This window comes from Loxodonta africana, chromosome 5, assembly GCF_030014295.1.
Source record: "Loxodonta africana isolate mLoxAfr1 chromosome 5, mLoxAfr1.hap2, whole genome shotgun sequence".
Classification (NCBI taxonomy): domain Eukaryota; kingdom Metazoa; phylum Chordata; class Mammalia; order Proboscidea; family Elephantidae; genus Loxodonta; species Loxodonta africana.
In genome coordinates this window covers 108,211,309-108,237,652 of record NC_087346.1, presented here as the reverse complement: position 1 = coordinate 108,237,652, position 26,344 = coordinate 108,211,309, and the positions used below count along the sequence as shown (strand labels likewise).

General features: G+C 39.9%; 1 protein-coding gene across 8 annotated transcripts in view; it reads right to left on the bottom strand.

Annotated features, from left to right (window-relative positions):
* The window catches only part of TEC (tec protein tyrosine kinase), a 144,278-nt gene that overhangs the window by 11,765 nt on the left and 106,169 nt on the right, over window positions 1–26,344 (bottom strand). For 3 of the 8 annotated variants that reach the window (XM_023555042.2, XM_023555040.2, XM_003415866.3), the window contains 11 exons: window positions 20,196–20,277; window positions 19,373–19,501; window positions 16,856–16,896; window positions 15,371–15,546; window positions 11,252–11,317; window positions 6,800–6,854; window positions 4,054–4,133; window positions 2,587–2,720; window positions 1,591–1,665; window positions 443–614; window positions 107–323 (listed from right to left, as the gene is read on the bottom strand). In XM_023555042.2, coding sequence (XP_023410810.1) covers window positions 107–323; window positions 443–614; window positions 1,591–1,665; window positions 2,587–2,720; window positions 4,054–4,133; window positions 6,800–6,854; window positions 11,252–11,317; window positions 15,371–15,546; window positions 16,856–16,896; window positions 19,373–19,501; window positions 20,196–20,277 — 1,227 coding nt within the window. Of the gene's footprint in view, window positions 1–106; window positions 324–442; window positions 615–1,590; window positions 1,666–2,586; window positions 2,721–4,053; window positions 4,134–6,799; window positions 6,855–11,251; window positions 11,318–15,370; window positions 15,547–16,855; window positions 16,897–19,372; window positions 19,502–20,195; window positions 20,278–21,999; window positions 22,119–26,344 lie in introns of those variants that run through there. The other 5 variants (XM_023555041.2, XM_064285849.1, XM_023555043.2 and 2 more) reach the window with 4 other exon arrangements.

The following is a 26,344-nucleotide window of genomic DNA, read 5'->3' as shown; positions in this document are numbered from 1 at the left end:
ATTGTTGAGTGAAAAAAAAAAACTTAGTATTAATATATCCTAGCTCCTTTGTTGACCCAGTATTACAAAGGAATTCAGCCAGTGAATGGGAAGGCAAGGGGTTTACCAGATCTCTGTGGATGAAGCTGTTCCTCTCCAGGTATTCCATCCCTTCACACACATCCTGACACATGCTCAACAGTATATCTCTGCTAAAATGACCTTGTCTCTGTCGGAGGAAATTCAGAAGGCAGCCCCTTTCCATGAACTCAGCAACGATGTAGATTGGTTTTTGCTGTGTGCAGACACCATAAAGTTGTACTAACTTCGGGTGTGTCAGTTTCCTGCCAGAAAGATATGCAGACATATAGTTACTACAGGAAAAGAAACAAGCAAGTGTATTAGCTGGTGAGGGGCCACTTTTTAATAAAAAAGGGGAACCGGAAAGAAGACAGTAGCTTACATCATCAGTTTAGCTTCTTCTATAAAGTCCTCCTCACACATGGCACCTTCCCTAATAGTTTTGATTGCTACTTTGTATTGGGCCCGCCATTTGCCAAGCCTCACCACTCCAAACAGTCCACTCCCCAGTTCCCTCATAAAGGTCAGCTCTGAAGGGTTAATCTCCCATTTTTCTGTAAGACAGAGGGGAAAAGTGATAACATTTAATAAGGAGAACGCAGAGTGAATCAGTAGGGGAAAAAAACAATAGCCAAGCTCAACCTAAAACTTACAAGATTACCAGTGAAACACAGAACAGACTTGCAACCTGCATCGGAACTACAAAAGGTGGTTTTCCACTGCCTGGGATGATGGTCTCCCATCTAAGCTGTCACAGTATAACCAAGTGAACTGAAGAAGGCAAAAAGATGCCACAGAATAGGCCAATAATCATAGCGCTTAAAAGTTAATGGTACTTTTTTTAAACAAACACTTCTTCCTTTACCACTCTTTCTTCCACGGTTTGTTTCCTTTTAAGTTCCATCAGGTTGGAAAGAATTTATCCAAACCAAACATGCTGCCACTGACTTGATTCCAACTCACGGCAACCCCAGGTGTTACAGAATAGAACTGTTCCATAGGGTTTTCTGGGCTACAATCTTTACAGAAGCAGATTGCCAGGACTTTTCTTCTGTGGTAACTCTACATGAGTTCGAACCACCAACCTTTCAGTTGTAGTCCAGCGCACTGTTTGCACCACCCCCCAAAAAAAAACACCCAGGGACCTCGGAAATAATTTAACCTACTATTTAAAAACTTTTGCCCAAAGCAACAATCGAGTTGGATGGTTTCTATATTACCTCCATCCTTCCATTCCTGTGAGTAACCAACAAAGATGGTGAGAACCAGGGAGAGTTTGATTTATTTTAGATGTAACATGATAATGCTTAATTTTCACCGACAGTAAGTTTTCTATTGAATTATGCATAATGATGAAAACAGAAAACCTAGGGTTACTACAGCTGTGAGTATACTCATCTAAAAATACTCCATACTATAAATTTATAACAACAGTTCCACTATGTGGGATTCTACACATCTAAATTCATCTTGTGATAATGGATTCTTTTCAAGGAAAATTAGCCAATGCAACTATAAAATAAGAGTTACCATAGCTGAATCCTGCAGTCGTTGGTGCATTCTTGCCTTTTATACTAACTGGGTACCGTAGCCTTGTGACAAGCCCTAGAAAACAAAAAGAATATTGTAGTCGAACTCATTCTTACTTGCTCTGAATGGTTAAGTGCCAAGCCAGAAACTCATTCAAAAGTTCATTTATTCGTTCTTGTACTGATCATCTTCTGAGTGCACACACAACACAGAGCTATTAGCAGGGAAGTGAAGAAAAATGTGAGAGAAAAAATTTATGCAGGAAATAGTAGGAAAAAATCTTAAGAATGAAGTTACCTTTTAAACATCTTAAGAATAAAGGTACTATTTGCAGTGCTAGCAAAAAAGAAAAAGGAAGGCAGAAAGGGAGGTGGAGAGGTGGGGAGGAAGAGAGGAGGAAAGCAGATAGGGAGGTGGAGAGGCAGGGAGGCAGAGAGGAGGAAAGCAGAAAGGGAGGTGGAGAGGCGGGGAGGCAGAGAGGAGGAAAGCAGAAAGGGAGGTGGAGAGGTGGGGAGGCAGAGAGGAGGAAAGCAGAAAGGGAGGTGGAGAGGCTGGGAGGCAGAGAGGAGGAAAGCAGAAAGGGAGGTAGAGAGGTGGGGAGGCAGAGAGGAGGAAGGCAGAAAGAGGGGATGGAAGGAAGAAGAGGATCCTACTCTCTGAGTTGACAATTGCACATTTTTTTACGGGACATAACAAAATAATATATCTATGCTTTTATTCGGAAACCCTGGTGGCATAGTGGTTAAGTGCTATGGCTGCTAACCAATAGGTCGGCAGTTCAAATGTGCCAGGCGCTCCTTGGAAACTCTATAGGGCAGTTCTACTCTGTCCTATAGGGTTGCTATGAGTCGGAATCAACTCGACTGGCAGTGGGTTATGCTTTTATTCATTCGACAAGACATTTTCTTTTAAATACTGCAATGTTCATTGGGGACCAGGTCTGATCATTTTAAGAACTACCTTATATTTGAAGTAGGTTTTTAACAGCTCACTTACCTGCTGCATTGTGCTTATGATATTCAATAATCTCAGGAATTGAATCAAAAGCATGTTTTTCTGCTAGGTAATACTTCTTAGGAGATGTTGTCGTTTCCTTTATGTGATAATGTCTGAAACCTGATGAACCTTCTCTATAACAAAAAAACCAAAATGTGTCAGAACTAAAAAAAAAAAAAAGTCTCAGAACTAAATCGGAATAATGTAACTTCATTCTTGGGATGTTTTCTACCTATGGCCCCTTTTATTCCCTGCATACATTTTCTTTCTCCCCACGTTCTTAACTTCGCTTTTCATGTTAACAGGTGGGCATTTTTGAAGAGGTCACTGATAACATACTTGGCTCCTTAAAGAGAATATTTCTAACTCCAGCATCAGTTGAACATCTTAAAATAGATCAGCTGCTACTGCTTTTTGTTCCTGCTGTTGTAAACATGGACATGTCTAGAGCAGCTACACCACTAAAAGTGAATAAATTAAACTTAGAAAAGTACAAATTTCATTTTAGATATCTTTGTAGAACACAGGTCTTCTCCAGCCATCTTTTGCTAAAAAAACCCTTTCAAGATAACTCGCCGCTGCTCTTAATGATAAAGCTTAAACTCCTTACAGTGGACAGGACCTGACCTCTTTCTACCTCTCCTGGTTCTCCCTCCTCCCTTGACTCTGCCCCTCCCACTCCAGACTGCACTATGCTCATTTCAGTTCCTCAAACTCACCACGTCTTCTCTTACATCTGGGCCTTTGCACCAGCAGTTTCCTGGGTCAGAAACTCTCTCCCCTCCCTCCAACTCTTGCTGCCTCATTTGTCAGGTTTCAGCTTGGGTGTCACTTAGGAAACCTTTTGGGACTAACTCAGAAGTGTCTGGGCTATGTAAGCACTCCCACACCCCAGCACTGTCGCCCTATCATACATAACACTCACATGGTACTGTGTCTGCCTATTTGCTTGTCGGCAGCCCCTATAAGCTATCTGAGGTCAGGTCTGTGTCACCTTTGCTCACTGCGGTATTCTTAGCACTTAGCAGAGTGCACAATAATTATTTGTGAAACATTACTAAAGTTTCTACAGTCTTTCTCAAGAACATATATATACAAAATTATGGGGGAAATATTGAAAATATGCATACAGAAAAATAGTATGCTGTTGTTGTTTTGTGTGGTGTGCAGTCAAGTCAATCCCGACTCATAGTGACCCTATAAGACAGAGTAGAACTGCCCTATAGAGTTTCCAAGGAGCGCTGGTGGATCTGAACTGCCGACCTTTTGAATAGCAGCCATGGCTCTTAACCACTGCGCAATTAGGACTCAGAAAAATAGTATAGACTTTAGAAATCAAGATCAGCTTTTCTTTTTTAATGCTGAAATGCAGCATAATTTTTAAAAAATTATGTTTGTACCCATACAAACTCTATAGAAAGTTCGTACAAAAATTCTAAACTGAAAAAACAGAGCAGGACTACTTACCCTCCAAATTTTGTATAAAGGGAGACAGTGTACATGCCTGGCTGACTGGAGTCTCTTACCATAAAACCACCTTCTTTATCCTAAAATCCAAGTATAAGAAATCTTTTTCACTCCAATAACAAATATTAATATCCAGAAGATTCTAGAACTCAATCTTACAATTTTACAGTTATTCTCCTTTGCTGGAAAATCTGCTTTGGCGCAGTGCAATTTACCAATAGGGCTTCTGGGTTCTCCAATTCACCTGACTTTCTACCAGTCTTCACATTAATGGGCCATGAGATTAGTTAAAGAAACCACACTCCCAGTTCCTCGCAATCACAAATCCTCACACACACTCATGTGAGACATTTCAACAATATAACCTTTAAGGACGCTCCCAGAACCAACAGACAAGATTTTACAATTCTCCTAGGTCCTGGACATGTGGGAAAACAGTTACTGAAAGATATACTTCTTAATGATTGGGTTTTATTTTATAAATTTCTCATATTTGTTACAAGCTTTGAAACTTTTCTCCATATTGTTTCCATCCTTGAAGTATTTTTCCTGCAAATATCTCAGTGCTCTTTATAAGAACGTATTTAAAAATCCTTAATCCCCTTGAAAGTCAATGTTTACTTTCACTCTTTCTAAAAGAAGAAATGGAGGCACAAATAACTTATGCAGATAAAATCAGAAAGTGGAAACAATACTATATAATTAGAGGATAATTTCCCATTAGGTTCCAAACTGAAGATCAAGAAATAGCAGCCACAAACCTCAAATACCTCTCTACCAAAAGCAACATGAGCAGTCTGTGGCATTTAAATTGCTCTCTTCCATGGAGCCTCTGGGTAAGTTTGAACCACCAACCTTTCTGTTACTAGTCAAGAGCAAACTGTTTGTGCCACCCAGGGACCTTAAAAAGGATAATACTATTTATTGAGAATTTACTCTGCTTACAGATAAGTAAATGGGGGCACAGAAAGGTTAGATAGCTTGACCCAGATCATAGACAGGCAAAGCCAAGATTTGTACCCAGGCCTCTCATTGCAGGTTCCACCAGGGAGGCAGGAATCCTGTGGGAAGTGGGCATAGTTATATGCAACTTGAATTAAGCAAATTCAACCTATTCTTGCTTTCTTTATGTAAACTACAGAAAAAACAGCTCAACAAAATCTTGACTGGTGGCAATAAGCAGGAGATAAAATGAGAAAGTGTGCTTCCAAAGATTGGGAACTATTACTAAGTAGAATAATTAGATTATAAATGCAGAGAATTTTAGAGACCCCCTTCTAATCCCCTCCTTATCTTACAGATGTGGAAACTGGACTAGAAAGTTATAGCTAAACTCAGGTCTCCTACTCAGTCCAGTGCTGTTTCCTCTATACCTCATTTTAGCCTTTAGTTTTACTTCTTTTTAAAGTATAAGAATTTCAGCACATTTATTTCTAAAGGCAATTAAATATTTTATTAAAACTTCATTTATAAAAAACAGAGCAAACTAAAAAGAACCAAACCTGTTGCCACTGAGTTGATTCTGACTCATAGTGACCCCATAGGACACAGTGGAAGTGCTCCAACAGAATTTCGAAGGCTGTAAATTTTTACAGAGGGGAGCACCACCTCTTTTTCCCATGGAGTATCTGGTGGGTTCCAACAGCCGACCTTTCGGTTAGCAACCGAGCGCTTTAACTACTGTGTCACCCAAACCGAACCCACAGCCCTTGGGTCGATTTCGACTCATAGCGACCCTATAGGACAGAGCAGAACTACCCCATAGGGTGTCCAAGGAGCAGATAGTGGATTCAAACTGCCAACATTTTGGTTAGCAGCTGTAACTCTTAGCCACTATGCCACCAGGGCTCCTAAAAAAAGATACCACATAATGTTAATATAAATTACTGAAAACAAACAACATCGTTGAATATACATACAACACCGGAAAGAGAAATGAAGTCCTGATAACTGCTATGACATGGATAAAGCTTGAAAACACTATGTTGAGTGAAATAAGTCAGACACCGGACAAATATTGCATGATCCACTTATATGAAATATTCAAAATAGGCAAAGGCATAGAGACCAAAGGATATCAGTAGTTACTGGGGGTGGGCAGGAGGGCAAGATGGGGAAGTATTCCTTGAGGGCTACTGAGTTTCTGTTAAGGGCAATGAAGAACTTTGGAAACACGTAGTGGTGATGCTTGTACAATATGATGAACATAAATAATGTCACTAAATTGTACACATAAAAATGGCTGAAATGACAAGTGTTTTGTTATACATATTTTACCACAATTAAAAAAAATTTTTTTTCAAGCAAAAAAGGAAAAACAAATTTAAGTACTTGATAGGTGCCCCGGTGGCACAGTGGTTAAGAGCTACGGCTACTAACCATAAGGTCAGCATTTCAAATCCACCAGCCACTCCTTGGAAACCTTAAGGGACAGTTCTACTCTGTCCTAAAGAGTCTCTATGAGTTGGAATCGACTCAATGGCAACAGGAAAATCAAGGTAGCAAATGATAAATCAGTAGGGAAAAAATATAGAGAAAAAATCACCCGTTATAGAAATCATACCCATAAAAAAAAAAAATAGCCACTTTTAAATGACTAAAAACAAACAAAAAAATCCACAACTCTACTGATGTGATAGTTATTTCTTTTTTTTAGGCTTTAAAAATAGAGGTAGATAGAACTACTCAATAGGGAATAATTAAAATCAATTTGTGCTGAAACCAAATCCAGGAAACAAACACTTACTTCACTTCTGAGCAGTTGCTCTGCCTTGCTTCTATTCATATTTCTGCAATACCACCTAAATAGAAAAAGTTACATTTAAGACCTTGGGTTTTTAAAATATATATATATATTTTTAAGATTAATAAAGTAATATTCCTTATCAATAGCAAATACAATAAACAAGAACAAGATATCGTTCATAATTTAAAAGAAAATCAGCTGCAAGTAACATTTCGATGTATTTAATTCCAGACTTCTTTTTCTACCGTTTTTAGGAAAACACACATACACACTCTCTCTCAATTTTTTTACTAAAGTGAGATAAAAACTATACTTGCTATATCATAACCTGAATTTTTCATGTAACAGTATATGATGGACATCTTTGAAAATCAATATGGTTCTATGTATGTCATCGTATGGATGTGTCATAATTATTTAGGCTATTCTTCATTGTTCCACATAAAAATCCTTTCCAATTTTCCACTGTTATAGCAAAAATGAATTTTACTCCACAGACTCAAATATGTAGGAAATGTCACTTTACATTATTGCCTTTAATTCAAATTAAACCTTATCCCAAGACTCTACACTACCAGTGGTGGAAAATTCAAATGTTCACAGGGCCCAAGCCAGTTTCGATAACATTTGACGCCTCAGGGTCTATGACCATCGTGAAGAGTCCTTTGGCCACTAAAAAGCATCTTTAAAAAAAAAAAAAAAAACTAAGAAAAAGTTCAAAACTGAAGGCCAAACAAAGTAGTCTAAGGGCATGTTCTCTTGACCTGTCTGCTCACAAATTCATGGAGAGATTGTGCTGGGGGAAGCATGATGGTGATGGCGGGGGGTTGGTGCCCCTGAGAATGAGGTGCAAGACGGGCAGCATCAAGAGAAAGATTGGCCAAAGGCCAAAAAGGGACACAGATCTACAGATGCTTGGGATTATGGCACAAGGTGGTGGCAGGACCTGGTGGAAGGCAAGGAGAGGCTGCTTGGCCATGGCAGAGTCCTACAGTTGAGCCTTGGGTGACCACAAGGCCTCGGAAAGTGCTGGAAACCAGCAAGCCTCGAAGACCCAGGAGACATGCTCTTATGTTTTGCTCTGTTTCTTTTGACACTTAGGACTTGCATGAAACTCAATGGGGGAGCCTCAATAATGACCTGAGGTGAACTCTCCTGTCACACCAGTAAGATGCGAAGGAGTCCACATGACAGGAGCAGAGCAATGCTACTGCACAGATGCCAGCCCATATACCTTTTTCTCACAACCTGTCATACAAATGCTTCAACTAGAGGTTAACTCCCGTTGGTGAAGGAAATACCTGATGAAGAATAACTGCCCAGAAATATGTAGGTTGTCAAACCATTCCCAGTTATCAAACCCTAATGTGAATTTGTTTTTCACATTGGCTAGTCAACCTCAAAACATTTCAGGGGAATAAGACATCATAAACCCGTTGACACATTGCCGTTGAGTCGATTCTGACTCACAGTGACCCTAAAGGACAGAGTGGAACTGCCCCATAGGGTTTCCAAGGATCACCTGGTGGATTCGAACTGCCGACCTTTGGTTAGCAGCCACTACGCCACCAGGGTTTCCTAAGACATCATAGAGGTATCTGAATAGAGAGAAATAGGAGGTTTAGGGGCACTCAGTACTTTTTGGAAAGACCATATCCTGGCTAAACTTCTTGGGAAGGATGAGTGAGGTTAAATTGTGAAAAGAAGACCATATGTTTAACTGAAGGAAAAATATAAAACCACCAGCCTGCCACTATAAATCTTAACCTGTTCTCTAATTTTGCACCACCCATGTCACCCTTTCAAAGACTTTATCCTAGACTTTTTTCTGTTTTAAGGGCCCTATAGTTCTGTCACCTTTCTTTAGCATCTTTCCACCAAGAATACCCTCTTATTGACCATCACAATGCACCCATGTTTTTCCTGAAGCAGTTCCTCCTCTGATCCTCTCTTCCCCAAATGGGTAACTGGGTGTGGAGGTCAGAGCTAGTTACCAATAGCCCTGGGAGCCTTGAACCTGGCAACAGGGATTCCAGAGCAGTGGACAGTCTGCTCCCTGGGACTCCTCTTAGGTCCAAGTAAACAATGGAAGAACTATTGACTCAACAACTGGTAGAAGGCTTTTTTTTTTTTTAAAATAGCCCTGGGGACATCTAAGATGTGTTACAGAATGGGCTGTGGCAAAAACCACAACAAAAACACGGAGTGGGAGGACAGTAGATGAGAGGAATTTTTGCCTGCCTTTTGCTTCTCCTTTCTCTTCCAGCTAGGCATGGCATGATGTCATGTGGAATCCCTGACCTCTGGACAGAGGGTCAAGGGGACTGCCACCTGGGGTTCACACTCAGTGCAAGACCAGTTAGACAAGCAAAGGAGAAGAGTCCCTCAGAGGAGAGAAAATCTCCAAGTTATGATATATCCAAAAACTCGTGGCAATGAATCATAAACTTCCTTCTCTAAAATCCGTATTTGAAATCCTGTGAGTCATAAAGGGAGTTCTCAGATTTGGATAAGGATTATCTCATTTCCAATTTCCTCCCCCTCAAATGATCACTTAGTTCTCAGTCATACTGCCCAAGTTTTCAACTCTTAGCATCTTCCCTAATTCTAAAGATATTGCTATATTTTCCTAAAACTTATTTAAGAGAAAAAAAAATACTATTTTATTGACATATTTTTAAAACAATAAAATTGGGCAGTGTTTCAGTCTGTGGTACATAGGGTCACTATGAGTCAAAACTGACTCAACAGCACCTAACAACAAAACAATAGACTGTTGTGACTTTTTGAACTTACTAATACTTTTCTAGATTTTAAGGTACACTCACGTTATACAAAGTTGACATGGACAGATGAAAGATTTTTTCGTTGGTTTTCTTTTTTAAGGAAATGAGTAAAGCATCAATACGTTACCTTGCAATGACCACAAAAGACTGTTTGGTATACATGAACCTTGCATTAAAACCTGGCCACACACTGCTAGTGGGCATATAAATAGGGCACCTTTCTGGAAAGCAATTTGGCAATATGCATCGGTTCATTAAAAACAAGCAAACAAACAACAACAACAAAAACCCTTCCCCTTGAGTTTACTCTGACCCATGATGACACCACGTGTTTCACAGAACTGTGCTCCGCAGTGTTTTCAATGGCTGAGTTTTTGGAATGAGATTACCAGGCCTTTCTTCTATGGTGCTTCTATCTGGACTTGAACCTCCAATCTTTTGATTAGCAGCTGAGAGCATTAATCATTTGCATCACCCAGTAACTCTGCGTATGTCATACATATATAAAAAAGCTCGTCATACCCTTAGGCCTAATGCTTAGATTTTAGAGACCTAGTTTAAGAAAATAAACAGGAAGAGGTTATTCCAGTCATTTTTATATAATAAAGATACCTGAAACAACCTAATGCCACCCCAACAGGGAAATGATTAAATTATTGGTCATCCATCCGACTTGCTTAGGAACTAACTCGACAGCACCTAATAACAACAACGTGTGCCATATGCCTGGTTGTATATCCAAGGTCTGATACATGCTGAGATCTCTGTAATCATTTCATGTATTTATGACTGAATGGCATGGAATGCAGCTATGGAAATATTTTGAAAGGATATTTAATGGCAAGAGAAAATACTTACACTCATGATATACCATTAAATGACAACAGTAAGATATCAAATAATATATACAACATGATTCCATTGTTTTTAAACAACAGTAAAAAGATTGGAAGGAAACACTAATGTCGACAGTGGTCACCTCTGGTTGACTAATGAATAATTTTTTCTTATTTACATTTTTCTATATTTTCAAGTTTTTTTAAAAAAGCAATAATCATATATTTTTATTACATTCTGAAAAAGAAACAACAAAACATGGTTTCTTTCAAAGTCCACTCTGGGATATTATATTCCAGTTTCTTGGGTGAATGAACCCGTTCTGTCAAATCAATCCTGGCTAATAGCGACCCTGTAGGACAGAGTAGAAGTGTCCCATAGCGTTTCAGGGCTGTAACCTTTGCGGAAGCAGATTGCCACATCTTTCTCCTGAGGTGTGGCTTATGGGTTTGAACTGCTCAGTGCTAATGCAGCTGAGCACTTTAACCACTGTACCACCAGGGCTCCCCTAGTGAATGAATAAATGATTTTATTTCAAAAATCAAGTAAGCTGTGTGTGTTAGATTCTCTGCCACAACCATTGTTTACAATCAGTTTGATTGCATCTGCCTGTGTAACTCCATTCACATGTAGTACCTTCAGGTAAACTGTATCATAGAAACTAATTCTCACAGTCTGTTACCACACGAGGCAGCTGAGCTAAGGGATACGTTGGCAACACCTTTTAAAGATAACGAAAAGTGTTCATTGATCTTCAAAATGCCTTAGTAATTAGGAAAATGAAAACATTTTCTGGCTTTCCACATTCACAAGATAAACATTTACTTACTCATATTGATCTAAGTTGTTTGATTTCTTTCCTGTTACATAATTACTTGGGATATAGCCTTCACTTCTAGAAATAAAAAAAAATACTTTAGGTAAACTCTGAAATTACTGAGAGGTTGTTAAAAGGAACAAAGATTAGTGCTTTCTTTAGATAATTAAACCATAATCTTTCCTAAAGTTTATATATATAACATGAGCTGACTTTCTATTCTGTATACATACAGAATTTCATAGTTTACAAAGTACTTCCACATTTGATCCTCACAAAAATTCTGAGGTAGGGAGGCCATTACTGTACCCATTTTCTGGTGAGGAAACTAAGGCTTAGGAAAATTAAGGGACTTTCCCATGGTCTCAAGGCTATCAAGCAACAGATCCAGGACTTGAACTTTAGACTTGTGAGGAGGTCCAGAGCTCTTCCCAATGTGCCATGAGGATCCTTCAGAAGTCACAGTTTCAAATCTCTTGGGGTATGACCCAAGAATTTGCCTTTTTAAGAAGCAAGAGCAATATCATGTGGGGAGCTTGCTTGTTAAAAAGGCAAATTCTTAGGTCATACCCCAAGAGATTTGAATTGAGAAGGTCTATTTTATGATAGTCCCAAGGAATCTGAAATTTTACCCCTAGTGACTGGTATAAACACTAAAGCTTAAGAATCACTCTTGTGTTGGTAGAAGCCATGATTTTCAGCATAAAGAGAAAAGAGATACATGTATAAAGTCAAGAATAGAGTAAAAATCTTAAAATCTTAAATTTGAATTTGAAGTTTTAGGAGGAACTCATAATATATACAAATTCATACATACATGTAGGTATAAAAAAAAAAGTATACACGTGTGCATATATGTAGCACTGTTGCACTGAGAAATGCCTAGAAGCAATGACGGTCCAGTGGAGATTAGAATCCTAACACCCCAACTGTTGTCTCTAAATACCATTTCTGACTGAAAGGAGACAACACTCCTTGGAGAAATGGCAGACTGAAGTTTTGGCAGGGAAAAAGATAAGAAAAACCATTTTATTAAGCCAGAAAGCAAGAAGCTAAGAAAGATTAATGGAGTCTTCAGCTTAAACGGGCTCCCACTGGTCTAAGATGAGACAACTCAAGCAAAAAGAACAATAACTGCAATGACTTGAAACAAACAAAATATATAAGCATCCATAATAACAATAACATTAAAAAAAAAATTACTGGTTACCACCATTATCACCAGAGGAAGCTCAATCACCAACTCATTATTCTGAAAATTGTTCAAAGGAAATAAACAAGCATTTATCTTGACTTTCCTGTATGAACTAAATGAACTGGTTAATGAGGCAGTTCTTCTTTACAGAAGTTAATAAATGTGGATGGAATGCTAGGATTAGGAAATCACCATTTTGCAACCCGTGATGAAGTAATGGAGCCTTGGTTGCCCAGTGGTTAAGACTTTGGCTGCTAACCAAAAGGTCATCAGTTCAAATCTACCAGCCACACCTTGGAAACTTTATGGGGCAATTCTACTCTGTCCTACAGGGTCACTATGAGTCGGAATAAACTCGATGGCAATAGGTAATAAAGGTAGGAAATGAAGTAATGGATCTAAGCAACAATTATCAATGGATGCCAAAATCATTAGGCGAAATGTGAATGAAGAATTTTATGATGGAAGAACAAGGCTGACATCTGAGCCACTGATCAATCTTAGCATCATTAAAAGTGGGAAAACCAGAGATCACCTTCAACTATGATCAAGCCTCTAGATCTAATTGCTAGTTTACAGGAAATTGAGGCATATCAAATAACACTATGAGGAAACAATCAATTAATCTAGATTGTGGCTCATTCTCAAGGGCAAATGGCCTGGTTTCATCAACAAATAAATAGTATGAAACAAAAAGTGGGGAGGGTAATGTTGTAGAATAAAAAAGACATGATACATATCAACAAAAATGCAACGTGTAGATCTTGTTCGAATTCTGATTTGAACAAAATAACTGTAAAAATGCACAATAGAGCTAATAGGGGAAGCTGGCATTAGATTAGTAACCATCCTTAGACCTGGGTAAGAGAGGCCCCTTCCCTGACCCCACTCTTCAGAGAGTTCTGCTAAGTTAAGGAGATGTGCCCACCCAAAGCCCTTATTCCCACCACTCCTTCTAGACCATTGTCTGGGTAACTGGGACCTCACAGAATTCCTTGCCCATTTCCAAGGCCTAGGTGGGCCTTTCCCCTGGGTCTATCTGCTGGAGAGCAAACTGTGCTGGCTGTGTGTGCCTTCTTCCACCCCAGGCCCGAGGGGCGGCCACAGTAGGGGATTGATTTGCATGCAGTGTGGGCAGTCTTTGGAGTTACAAGCTGGGAGATGAACACAGCGCATGTGAGGTAGAGCCCAGGACAGAAAGGAAGAGAGAAAGGAGGCAGCACAGGGGCCAGTTCACGCTCTGCAAATTCTGGCATTGAACCCTAAATTCAAACCTTGCCTTCCTCATCATTATGAAAGTGTATTTGTTAAGTTGGAGAATAAAATATATTTTATTTACCAGTTTTCCAGCTTAATTTATAACTTCTAAATATTTAGGTGTATGATATATGGATTTCATTTGTACTCTCCTCCCGGGCCTGAGGTTAGGGGAAAGTCTACAGACAACTTTAAAAAAAAAAATGTTAGACATGATAATGATGTGGCAGTGGGTTTTTTAAAAAAAAAAAACAAATGACATGATGACTAGGATAGCAAATCTAGGGGAAAAACTTGGGAGAGGTTGATAAATCAAGGCTGGTAAAATATTGGTAATTTTTAAAGTCTCATGATTGGGACAAGGAGCTCCATTATATGCTCATCTGCTTTTGTGTGTGTTTGAAAATTTCTATACTGAAAAAATAAGTATTTTACAGCATCTGGCAAACACAAGCAGTAACAACCTTCTTGTAAGCATAGAACAGCGTTAAGAGTTCCCAAGAAGCAAGCAGAAAAGAAGGACCCTGGGTAACCCAGAGGCCTCCACTGCTTCTCAAGAAGAGCAATGAAGAATGGGGAGTTGGAATTGGGGATGAGGCAAGACAGCAGGCTGGAGGATCGGGGTGGCGGGTGCACTCTGACCGGAACAAAAAGTCATCCCGGTATTATCCATGGAAACTCAAAATATACCCGGGATTATATTTCAGAGGTAAGCACTCCCATTTCCATTGAATCAATTCTGACTCATACTGACCCTACAGGACAGAGCAGAAGTGCCCCATAGAGTTTCCAAGGAGCACCTGTTGGATTTGAACCGCCAACCCTTTGGTTAGCAGCCATACCACTTAACCACTACGCCACCAAGCACAGGACATAGTTTTCTTAAAAAAGCCTAAAAGACACTTACTCCTATGTTTACCCACATTTACTCATATATTTACCCATAATAAGGTTGAGAAGACGCACTGTTTCCTCTAAATCTTAAATTCTTTCCTGGTTTCGGTTTAATTCTGTGTTATCTCTAGCTATTATATAAATAATGCTTGCTATTTAATTCCTTGCATGTATACGTATGTCTATTTTATATACATATAAACATAAATTATGGATTTACAATTATATATTTATATAGTTTATAATTAAAAATTATATATAGTTACAATACATATCTCCTAAGAAGAAAATTAAGAAAGACTATTTCTTAGAAAAACTTAAGGTCACTTACCGTATTTTTATGCAAATGGCGTGTGCACTATGTCCGAACTGTTTCACTTAATTTCATCATTCTGAGCGTTATATATGTGAGTGAGTTATTTACATGGGCACGTTATTTGTGAAAAATGTATTTATATCGCGGTGGGGGGATGGCAGGAAGGGGACGACATAAAACTGAATTTCCTCCAAGGTCAAAATAATAAAACAAAACATATAATAGATGAGGAAGATACCAGTGTAATGTATTCTAACTTAGGGAAAGATACGATCGATCAGTTTACGTGTACTGAGTGACTACTAAGATACATTGTGTGGCTGCAAAGTAATAATATCCACTTTGATTTACAGCCAGCTGATCTAGTCTCATGATTGTACAGCTCATCCTCTTCTCACTCAGCACTAAACTCCCACCAACGCACTGCGTGTCATATACACGCAGAGACAGAAACAGAGAGAATACTTACCCATATTTATCTCTTGCTCTCCACCAATGAACATCATTCTTTTCTAATATAATATACTCTTGGCCTCTCTCTAATCTGAGATCATGTGCTTCTGTCGCCTGGAAATCATACATTGCTATAACTACTTCTTCACTATTATCTTCTTCTTCAGGAGGAATTGGTGGGGGAGGCCTTCGCTAAAGAAAAAGAAAATAATGTTTGATGGTACAGTCTTCTGTATTTCACTGGGTATGAAGCAAAATACTAAAAGATTCGGAGCTCTGGTGGCACAGCGGTTAAGAGCTATGGTGTGCTACAGCTGCTAACCAAAAGGTCGGCAGTTTGAATCTACTAGCCACTCCTTAGAAACCCTATGGAGCAGTTCTACTCTGTCCTACAGGGTCACTATGAGTACGAACAGACTGGACGGCAATGGGTTTGGTTTTGTTTTTTTTTATAGAACAAAGCAGAAGCCTCAAATCTACCTAATATAATCTGGTATCCCCTCCCATGAGTTTGAAAATGTTGATGCTATTAGATCTCTCATGGTTTTCACAATATAGAGGATGAGCAAAAGCTGTCATTAAATACTAAAAGGCTTTTGCTTAGTGTCAGAGAGTTTTTCAGGAAGAGGAGCAGGTGATGATGAGAGCAAAAGCCAAGAGGAATACAAGTAGACCAATCATGCAAATAGTCTACATTAGAGAAAAACTCACAACAGAGTCTTTTATCAGGTCTCTTCTCACTCAAAAGAATTTGCACATCTTCGTGCTACTATAAGGAGCCCTGGTGGTGCCATGGTTAACCACTCAGATGCTAACCAAAAGGTTGGAGGTTCTAACCCACCAGCTGCTCCGCAGGAGAAAGATGTGGCAGTCTGCTTCTGTAAAGATTACAGCCTTGGAAACCCTGTGGGGCAGTTCTACTCTGTCCTATAGGGTCGCTGTGAGTTCAAATCAACTTGATGGCAGTGGCTTTGGCTTTTTGGTTCGTGCCTACTATAAGCAAGGCATACTGCTTAGTTCCTAACACATTTTTTTCTCACATATCCTTAATACCCACCCCACGAAGTAGAGTTCTATAATTTCCATTTTTCAGTTGAGAAAAGAATGGTTTAAGTAACCCACCCAAAGTCACTCTTACCAGACTCAGGTCAGGTGCTATCTGGGTCCAAAGTGGATGTTTTTCCCACCCTACCTCCCTCCTCAAAGGCATTAAATTACTGAAGTCATTCCTTTGTCATAATACTGAGGTCTCAAGCTTGAAATATTCCTTTAAGGTTCCACGCTTCTTATATAACTTTTTCAGCCAAAATGCAAGGCCCCCATTGATAATTTGTGATACAATTAAATTAATATTATTTGATACCAAGAAAAAAATCAAAGAAGCCATAGTCCATCTACTTCTGATGTTAAATATGATCCTGGGGGACACAGCTGTTAAAATGAATGAATACAAACATGCTCAATAAACTACAAATGCTTCCAAAAGTTCAAGCCCTCCTACCTTCTTTGTTTGCGGTGCTGGAGGTAGTGCTTTTCTTATACCTGAAAATGACAACAACAGAAAACAGGTCAAAAATGCTGTCTACCAACACTCAATAAAAATAAAATAATAGCAGTTATAAGTAAAAGTTAGAATAAACACAAAGATGACAGGCCCACTCTCACGCTCTCATTCTGGTGCTTTTAGCTTGTTTCACTCTCCTAGAATAGAATTAATCACTCTGTCTTTCATAGCTTAATCACTCTTTTATAGCTGATTTATATTTCTATTTTCCTGAATAGACTGTACAGGATTGGGGATCATGTTTTCTTCTTTGTGTCTCCCATCACTGCAGAAACTAGACACTCAACAATTCATGCTGAATCAACAATAAATAGTAAAAATGAAAGAGAACACCGAGAAGGATGAAGAAGTTTTGGCGGTCTGCCCTTTCCTCCTATGGTCTACAGTACTAGAGTTCTGGCGGTTATACGCACCCAGCTAAAAATAAAGACTTTATTTCCCAGCTAGATGTGGCCATGGGACCAGATTCTAATTAAAGGGCTCTGGTTGGCAGTTCGAATCTACTAGGCGCTCCTTGGAAAATCTATGGGGCAGTTCTACTCTCTCCTATAGGGTCGCTGTGAGTCGGAATCAACTTGACAGCAGTGGGGTTTTTTTTTGTCTGTTTTTTGGTGCAAAGTAGTATGTGCCATTTTTAAATCTTGCCCTTAAAAGTCTTCCCCTGGGCACCCTCGACCACTTTCCCCCTTCTTGCTGCAGGTTGAGACAGCTAGAACTGGAGCAGACCCTGTGATCCGTTTGCACAGCTACCCCTATCAGCCCTGGACCATTCGCCACCACTGGGTTATTACATGACACTGAAATACATTTTCTCGAGTTTCTTTTTGCAGCAAGTTAGACTTTACACATACTAACACTAAGGTTTAAGAAAATGTAAAAAATGGGAAACAATAACAGCCTTGGAAACATGTGCCTTCCTTTTAATGTGCTAAACTAATGTTAGGCTATCCCAAAAGAGGAAACCCTGGTAGCATAGTGGTTAAGAGCTATGGCTGCTAACCAAAAGGTGGCAGTTCAAATCCACCATGCTCCCTAGAAACCGTATGGGGCAGTTCTACTTTGTCCTATAGGGTCGCTACAAGCCAGCATTGACTCAACGGCAATGGGTAATCCCAAGAGATCAGGGTGCCAGGACTCATAGACTTCAGGACTGGATGGACCAGGAAAGTCATCTGGCCTCATCTCATGCACGATGGAGCATCCCTGCTAATGGCTGTTCTGCTCGGATCCAGAAATTTTATCACACAGATCTGATTGGCACAGTGAGCATCCTATACCGTGACAGCGAGAAAAAAGAAGTACAGTATATCCAGTCATTATTGTTGTTCGCTGCCATCGAACTGGCTTCTGACTCATGCACAACTGGGATCTGATCATTGTGAGCCATATGGTTTCCACTGGCTGATTTTTTTTTTTTTTTTACTGGTGCTTTAAGTGAAAGTTTAAATCAAGTCAGTGTCTCTCACAAAAATTTATATATACCTTGTTATGTACTCCTAGTTGCTCTCCCGCTGAGACAGCACACTCCTCCTCTCCACCCTGTATTCCCCATGTCCATTCAGCCAGCTCCTGTCCCTCTCTGCCTTCTCATCTCCCCTCCATCATTGGCTGATTTTTTAGAAGTAGGTTGCCAGGCCTTTATTCCTAGGCTATCAGCCTGGAAGCTTCGCTGAAACCTGTTTAACACCATAACAACACACAAGCCTCCACTGACAGGTGGTGGCTGTACTTGAGGTGCATTGGCTAGGAATATAACCTGAGTCTCCGCACGGAAGACAAAAATTCTACCACTGCCCCCATCCAATCATTATTATGGGTATTTTAGAGTACTAGCAATTTTGAATCTCTGTGTGTTTTTAGATTATACCAAAGTGCCACTTTCATTTCCAAAATTTGTAAGGGACTTAAGTGTCAAAATTAAGCCTAGATAGTCTTATTCATCAAAACATTGTAGAGGTACCATTCTGCTACCTTACTGCCCTGAAAGACCGTGAAACCACTGCTAAAATCCATATCACTATGCCCCAGCAGAATAAATCCTATTGAGATCGTAGATGTGTTGTTGAATGATGCACATTGTTTCTAGCTATACATCTGGGAAGTTTATTTGTTGAAGAAAACATAAACATTAATGTTAAGAAAAGCACTAATGATATCACATTGGGCTCACACTTTTAATAGATCCATTTTTAGCAGGCTTAAGTGTTGTAATAAAAGCTACCCAAAACAGAACTTTTGATTCCAAGACATGGTCCCATTGCTAACTAAATATAATTATTCTGAGAAAATACACCAACCCTACATTTCCACTGTGCTAGAAAGCATGCAAAAAAATATTTTACAATTTATTTCCTAACTTTCTAATTACTTGGTAAACCAATCATGCCACTTTCTCACCATCCAGGTAATAGAGACCTTCTGAGCACATAATTATAGAAGAAAATGAATACTTACTGCTCTCCAAAAGATTGTATTTCTCACATCCAGGTGCTAGTTTTTCAGTTTGTCTGCAACACTGATAACTTCCGTCTGTCCAAAATTTAGGATGATATTTAATCATAATATTATTGTTGTTCTTTATTTCTGTAATTCACAGGCACAATAACGATTAGTAGAACAATGCAGACTGTACAAAATGTGTTGTAAAACAGTTAATCATGATTTGTTCCTCCAATACCACGTTTCTTACGAGAACCTCTCACCACAGCACGCTATTCAGCGTTCAGAAAGTCACCTGGTTCTCATTCACCTCCTTTTTTGGTGAAGCCTCCTTGTTAACAGATGTAACTGCTGCTGGACCATGATGGAAAAATGCAAAAGCCAGCTTACCACTATTTTTTTCCACCACAGGAGACGTGATGGGGTTTGTGCAGAACAAATCACCCATTTAAGCATTTTACACATAAGCCAGTCCACCCATACCATCGACTTCTTGATCAAATGTTGACTGTACAAGCAATTTCTTAGGAAATACCAAATCCTGTTGGTCATAAAAGCCCAGAGCTTTGTCACCTTCAAATATATGACATGTAAAACGAAAGCAGAGTTTTCTTAGAAATGATATAAATGTCTCTAGAAGAAACCAGGTTTTTAAAAGGGAAGTTATCTTCAGGATGCTGGTATCACTTTCAGTAAGAGAAAGTCCTTGGAGCAGCACTTATTGAAGATTAAAAGACTATAAATGTTAACGGGTATATTTTTTGTATTTCTGTTCACCACAGCTATGTTATATATTAAGATTGTATACAGATTAATATTTCGTTATATGATTTTTTACCTTCTTTTAGCTTCTTCACCCACCGGTCCCTGCTTTGTGCACTGGGTGCAAAAATGTAAAGTGTGTTAGCATCATAGACAACCTAGGATAAAACAACAGATGGAACTGGTGAGAAATATATAGACACAGCATGTCTGTCTAGCACCAAGTTCCTGATACCATAGGCACTCAATAAATGCTTCTTGGAAGACAGAATAAAAGTCAATCACTTCAGACTCAAGTAACCTACATTGTTTTCTTACAAAAGCGTTATCTATTTCTTCCATTTCCACATTCAGGTGTGAGATACACACGTTGCAAAGGATTGTGTTTTTATAGAAAAAAAAATATATACACATCAGCCAGGATGCTTCATTAGTCTCTCAGTATTTCTTATAAACCTTAGATAAACTTGGTATGACAGGGAATATTCTAATCTAGTATTTTTCAAAATAATATTTTAGATAAATGGACTACACTTTCAGCATCACTCCTTTTGCCACAATAAATAATTGTAGTAGCTAACATTACTAAATAAATCTTGAGGAGTTGATGCATCTGAACTGTGGTGTTGGCAAAGTATACTAAATATACTGTGGACTGCCAAAAGAAAGAACAAATTAGCATTAGAAGAGATACAAACAGAATGCTCCTTAGAAGCAAGGATGGAGAAACTTTGACTTGCTTACTTTGGTACATCATCAGGAAAGACCAATCACTAGAAAAGGGCAACATGTTCTGTAAAGTAGACAGCCAGTGAAAATGAGGGAACCCCTCAGTGAGGTGGATTAACACAATAGCTGCAAAATGAACTCAAATATACCAATGATCATAAAGATGACACAGGATGGGATAACGTTTCATTCTGTTAATACATAAAGTCACCAGGAGTCAGAGCTGACTTGATGGCAAACAACAACAATTTCATTAAATACTCACTATCCCAGCTCTGGAAACCCTGGTGGTGCAGTGGTTAAGTGCTATGGCTGCTAACCAAAAGGTCTGCAGTTCGAATCCGCCAGGCGCTCCTTGGAAACTCTACGGGGCAGTCCTACTCTGTCCTATAGGGTCGCTATGAGTCGGAATCGACTCGACGGCACTGGGTTGGGTTTGGTTTTGGATCCCAGCTCTATGCCATGTGCTTTAAAGGCATTAACTCAATTAATCCTACCATCATGGTATTGTTATCTCCCTATAACAGATGAGGAAACTAATACCTATCCACAGGCCCTCCACTCTTGGGTAATTCCAGGAGATACCATTCACATAGAATGTGCTGCAATGGCACCTATAATGCTGTGTTATCTAACCTGCCCTCTTCATTTGGCTGGCAATCCAGAAAGCCAGGATTCTGACTTCAGAGCCCACACTATTAAACATATTGCCACTTTCAGAGGTAATGTCTGGTAGACAATTAAACATAGTCTTACTTTTAATATTTTTAATGTTAATAATAAAATTAAGGAAACCACCCAAGAATTTCGTCTTTGGTCTGTCATTTTGCCCTTGATGGCCAGTCCAACAACCCTGTAACTTTGTTAAAGACGATTAAAGACTAATCTGAAAAACTTAATCCAAATTCTAGAGTTTTGATAATTAAGACTAGCTTGACTTTTTTTTTTTTGACATATTACCTGGCTAACGTGGGGCATTTGTATTTTCTACAAGACATTTCTAGGCATACCACCCTTAAACACAAATAATAAATCTCTAATTTTGACATCTCAGAGAGTTAGGCAGGTTGTTGGAAGAGATATCTGGGGACAATATCCTCCCCTCAGCGAACCCCAGAGCACACCATGTAGGTACTTTCCACGTCACGTACAGAAGGAGCCTGTGACAGGGTAAATCACATTTCTTGTGTGCCTCCCATCTTCTGATGAGTCATCCTATCACAGCAAAAACTGTCAGGGAGAGAACTTCGCAAATCTCAAAGCACAGATGCTATTTCAACAAGGAGGAAATAAATACTGTTAGGAATGTTAGTAACTCATAGTTACCCTCCATCCTACTTACATCTTCACTCACTCATTCATTCATTCAACAGTGTGGTATAGAAATAATCTTATATTTGGGGTCAAATCTTAAGAAAGAAATGCCACGTCCTGGGGAATCCCCAGCTGCCATCCGAAATGACTCATCTAAGGAGGCAACAAGAGGTAGCCCACTAGGCAGCTGATTCCTCCCTATTTTCTCTATCCACTCTGTGGAGTGTGATGAGTTACCTGGCAAAAAGCTATTTGGCCTTTGGTCTTGATTCCTGAGAGCTGGACCACACCTAAGGCTAATGAGTGGGGGCTGACCATACCAGGAGGGAATACTTGGGGGCCTGATGCTGACTAAGTCTTACAAGGTGTGATGTAATCTATATGGCCACGTAGGGAGGCTGTCGAAAGCCTGGAACCCTATGGCACAGATAAGCTTCCTGGTTGGTAACTATGCATGGAAGAGGATAGTACATCCCTCTTTGGTGTATGGAAGTTCTGCATTGGGAACCCTCCCAGGCCTTATCCTATGTGTCTCTTCATTTCTATTCTTTTTGGTTATAATAAAGATGTAGTCATAAGTATGGTGTACTCTCTGTGAGACTCTGTGAGTCATTCTAGTGCATTATCAAACCCATAGAGGAAGTGAGAGCCATCAAGGGCTGGCATCTGCCTATACGGCATTCTGAAAGAAGGTGCCCTTCTAACTTGTGCTAGCTGCTGAAGTGGCACTCTCTAACCAGGGTCAGAGAGAGAGTGCCACTTGGGCAGTGGGCAATGAGGATGCAGAAGTGCTTAGGTGAGGACTGGGTCCATCCCCATATTTTGGGGGTTGGATTCATGCTGATCCTTACCATGCAGTTAGCAAAAAAGGTGGGATTTACCCACTCTGCCCCTTGCCAACCAGTTGCATTGAGTCACTTCTGATTTCTATAGACCCTAGATACACGTGTATCACAGTATGACTATGCTCCATACAAATGGTTTTTAATGGCTGATTTTTTGAAAGTAGATTGCCAGGTCTTTCTTCCGAGGCACCTCTGGGTGGACTTGAACCTCCAGCCTTTCAGTTAGCAGCCCAGGGTACTATCCATTTTCATCACCAAGGGACTTCTACCCCTTCCTAGGGGCTAGAATATGCTGGGAGAGGAAGCAACCTCCTGTTTTTCTCTTGGTATCTTTTTGAAAATCCCTTTTACTCCTTTTCTTCTTTTGGCACTACTGTTCTCTTGTATCTGAATCTGATGCAAACTTTCACTGTTAAGATGGGAAACTAGGATTTATGCTTTAAGTTATAATAAAAGAGGATAGTTTTAATCTTTCAAATTCTGCTAGTTTAAATTACATAGTTAAAGCTCAACTGTACCTCTTCTTGATTAATTTTTAAGATTGTTTTTGACTCTTTTTTGTATTTATTCATCTTGACAATTAAAAATGGTTCAAGGATGGAATGCTTTCTGTTTTCCTGTTTTTATCATCATTCTTAAATCCACCCAAAGCTTACAGAGTGGATCTCTTTACTTGGCCAACTTGTTGTTAGTTGCCATCAAGTTGGCTCCGACTCTTGGTGGCCTTATGTATAACAGAATGAAACATTGCTCAGTTCTGTGCCATCTTCAAAATTGTTGGTATTTTTTGAGTCCATTGTTATGGTTATTGTGTAGTTGCTTCCAACCTAGGGGGGCCATCTTCTAGCACTATATCAGACAAATTCTGTTGAGATTTATACATTTTTCATTGGCTAATTTTCAGAAATAGGTTACCAGGCCTTTCCTTCTAGTCTGTCTTAGTCAAGAAAATCCATTGAAACCTGTCTGCTGTGGGTGACCCTGTCGGTATTTGAAATACTGATGGCACAACTTCCAGCATCACAGCAACATGCAGGCCACCTCAGTTTCTCAGTGCAACAAAGAGACAGATGGTAGCTTGGAAAGCAAAACATTTTAACTCTGGGTTCAGAATTATGAGACCCACAGCCTCCCACAACCACCCACCAAAATGTCTGTTGTCAGAAGTACACAGGACTGATTCTCTGCTAAACTTCAAATGGAATCACATACACACACACGCACACACAGACATACACACCATACAAGTTACATATGTATTTAATATACTCAAATGAAAAGAAGGTTTAAATGGGGCTCACTTGTAGATCTAGCCATTAGGTGTAGTGTTAACATCAGCAGCTGCTGCAGTAGTAAACGTAACATAACAATAATAGAGATGAACATTCATCTTGTTCTTTCAAAAAAAAATTTTTTTTTTCTTGCTGTACGTCTTAGTTATCTAGTGCACTATAACAGAAATACCACAAGTGGGTGTCTTTAACAAAGAGAAATTTATTTTCTCACAGTCTAGTAAGCTAGAAGTCCATATTCAGAGCATCAGCTCCAGGGGAAGACTTTCTCTCTCTGTCAGCTCTAGAGGAAGATCCTTGTCATCAATCTTCCCGTGGACTAGTAGCTTCTCCACACAGGAACCCTAGGCCCAAAGGATGTGCTCTGCTCCTAGCACTGCTTTCTTGGTAGTATGAGGTCCCCATGTCTCTCTGCTTGCTTCTCTCTTGTATATCTCAAAAGAGATGGACTTAAGACACAACCTAATCTTGTAGATTGAGTCCCACCTCATTAACATACTGTTGCTTATCCCACCTCATTAACAATATAGAGACCAGATTTACAACACATAGGAAAATCACATCAGATGACAAAATGGTGGACAAACACACAATACTGGGAATCAAGGCCTAGTCAAATTGATACACATTTTTGGGGTACACAATTCAATTCATGACATTCCATCCTGTAGTCCCCCAAAATTCATGTCCTTGCCACATGTAAAACATATTTGCCCCAACATATCATAGGAAAAGTCTTAACTCCAAGTCCAAAATCCAAAAATTCCTCTTCATCTGTGAAATCTAGAATATAGGGCTTCCAAAGGTACAATGGCAGAAGAGGCAGAAGCTAGATATTTCCATTACAAATGGGAGAAACTGGAGGAAAAGAAGGGATAACAGGCACCAAGCAAGTCAGGAGAACACATTACATTAGCCCTCAAGGCTTTGGAAATAATCCTGTTCTCTGACACAGTTTACACAATGGCCCCACCCTGCAGACTCTAGGTATTGGGTGTGCCTTTTTTTTTTTAAAGCCAAGGTATTCGCCACACTCTCCAGATTCTGAGTGGAGGCCCCTTGGCCCTGGGCTTCAGCTCTGCCTTCTAGGCTCCCCTAGGACAGCAACTCTGCTCCTTCTGCTTTAGGCACGCCATTCTCCTAGTCCATCTGAATGGCAACTTCACCCTTAGAAATACCAGAGGCCATGGCTCCACCCTTTGAAACCCCAAAGGTCATGGCCATACACTTTGAGACTGAGGCAGCTCAGCTTCCTGTGTTCCTCATTTCTGCTTCCTCATTTCCTCATTTCTTGGCCTCTCGGCCCCTTAGGCCTCTCTACTAGCATTTGCTCTTCTGTGTAAGTGTTCCCAAGCTTCGTAACTCCACCAATAAACACCTGGAAGCGCCCCATTCTGCCAGTAAAGGTCAGCCGGAAGGCACCCAACTCTTGTTCTGTGGATCAGCAAGCCTAGCTCTACCGGTAAGTGCCTGGAGGCACTCCACTGCACAAGGAAGCCTCCTGCACAAAGGCACACAGCTCTCTCATTCCTTGGGTCAGCTCCAGCGATGTCTGGCACTGGTCCCTTGGTTCTGCTGCTGCCAGTTCTCTGTTGCCATTTCTCACCATCCGCGCCATCTCTGATGTTAACAGTTCTTCTCACTTGCTTCTGGGTCCTCTATCCATTCAGTTTCAAAACTGCTTTCACATTTTAGGTGTCTGTTAGAGCAGCACCCCACTCTCTCGGTACTAATTTTGCCTTAGTCATCTAGTGCTGCTGTAACAGAAATACCACAAGTGGATCGGTTTAACAAACAAAAGCTTATTCTCTCACAGCCTAGTAGGCTAGAAGTCCAAATTCAGGGCATCAGGTCTGGAGGAAGATCCTTGTCCTCAAACTTCCCCTGGACTAGGAGTTCTCCATGCAGGAATCCCAGGTCCAAAGGACACACTCCGCTCCCAGCGCTGCTTTCTTGATGGTATGAGGTCCCCCGTCTCTCTGCTTGCTTCTCTCTTGTATATCTCAAAAGAGATCGGCTCAAGACAAAATACAATCTTGTAGATT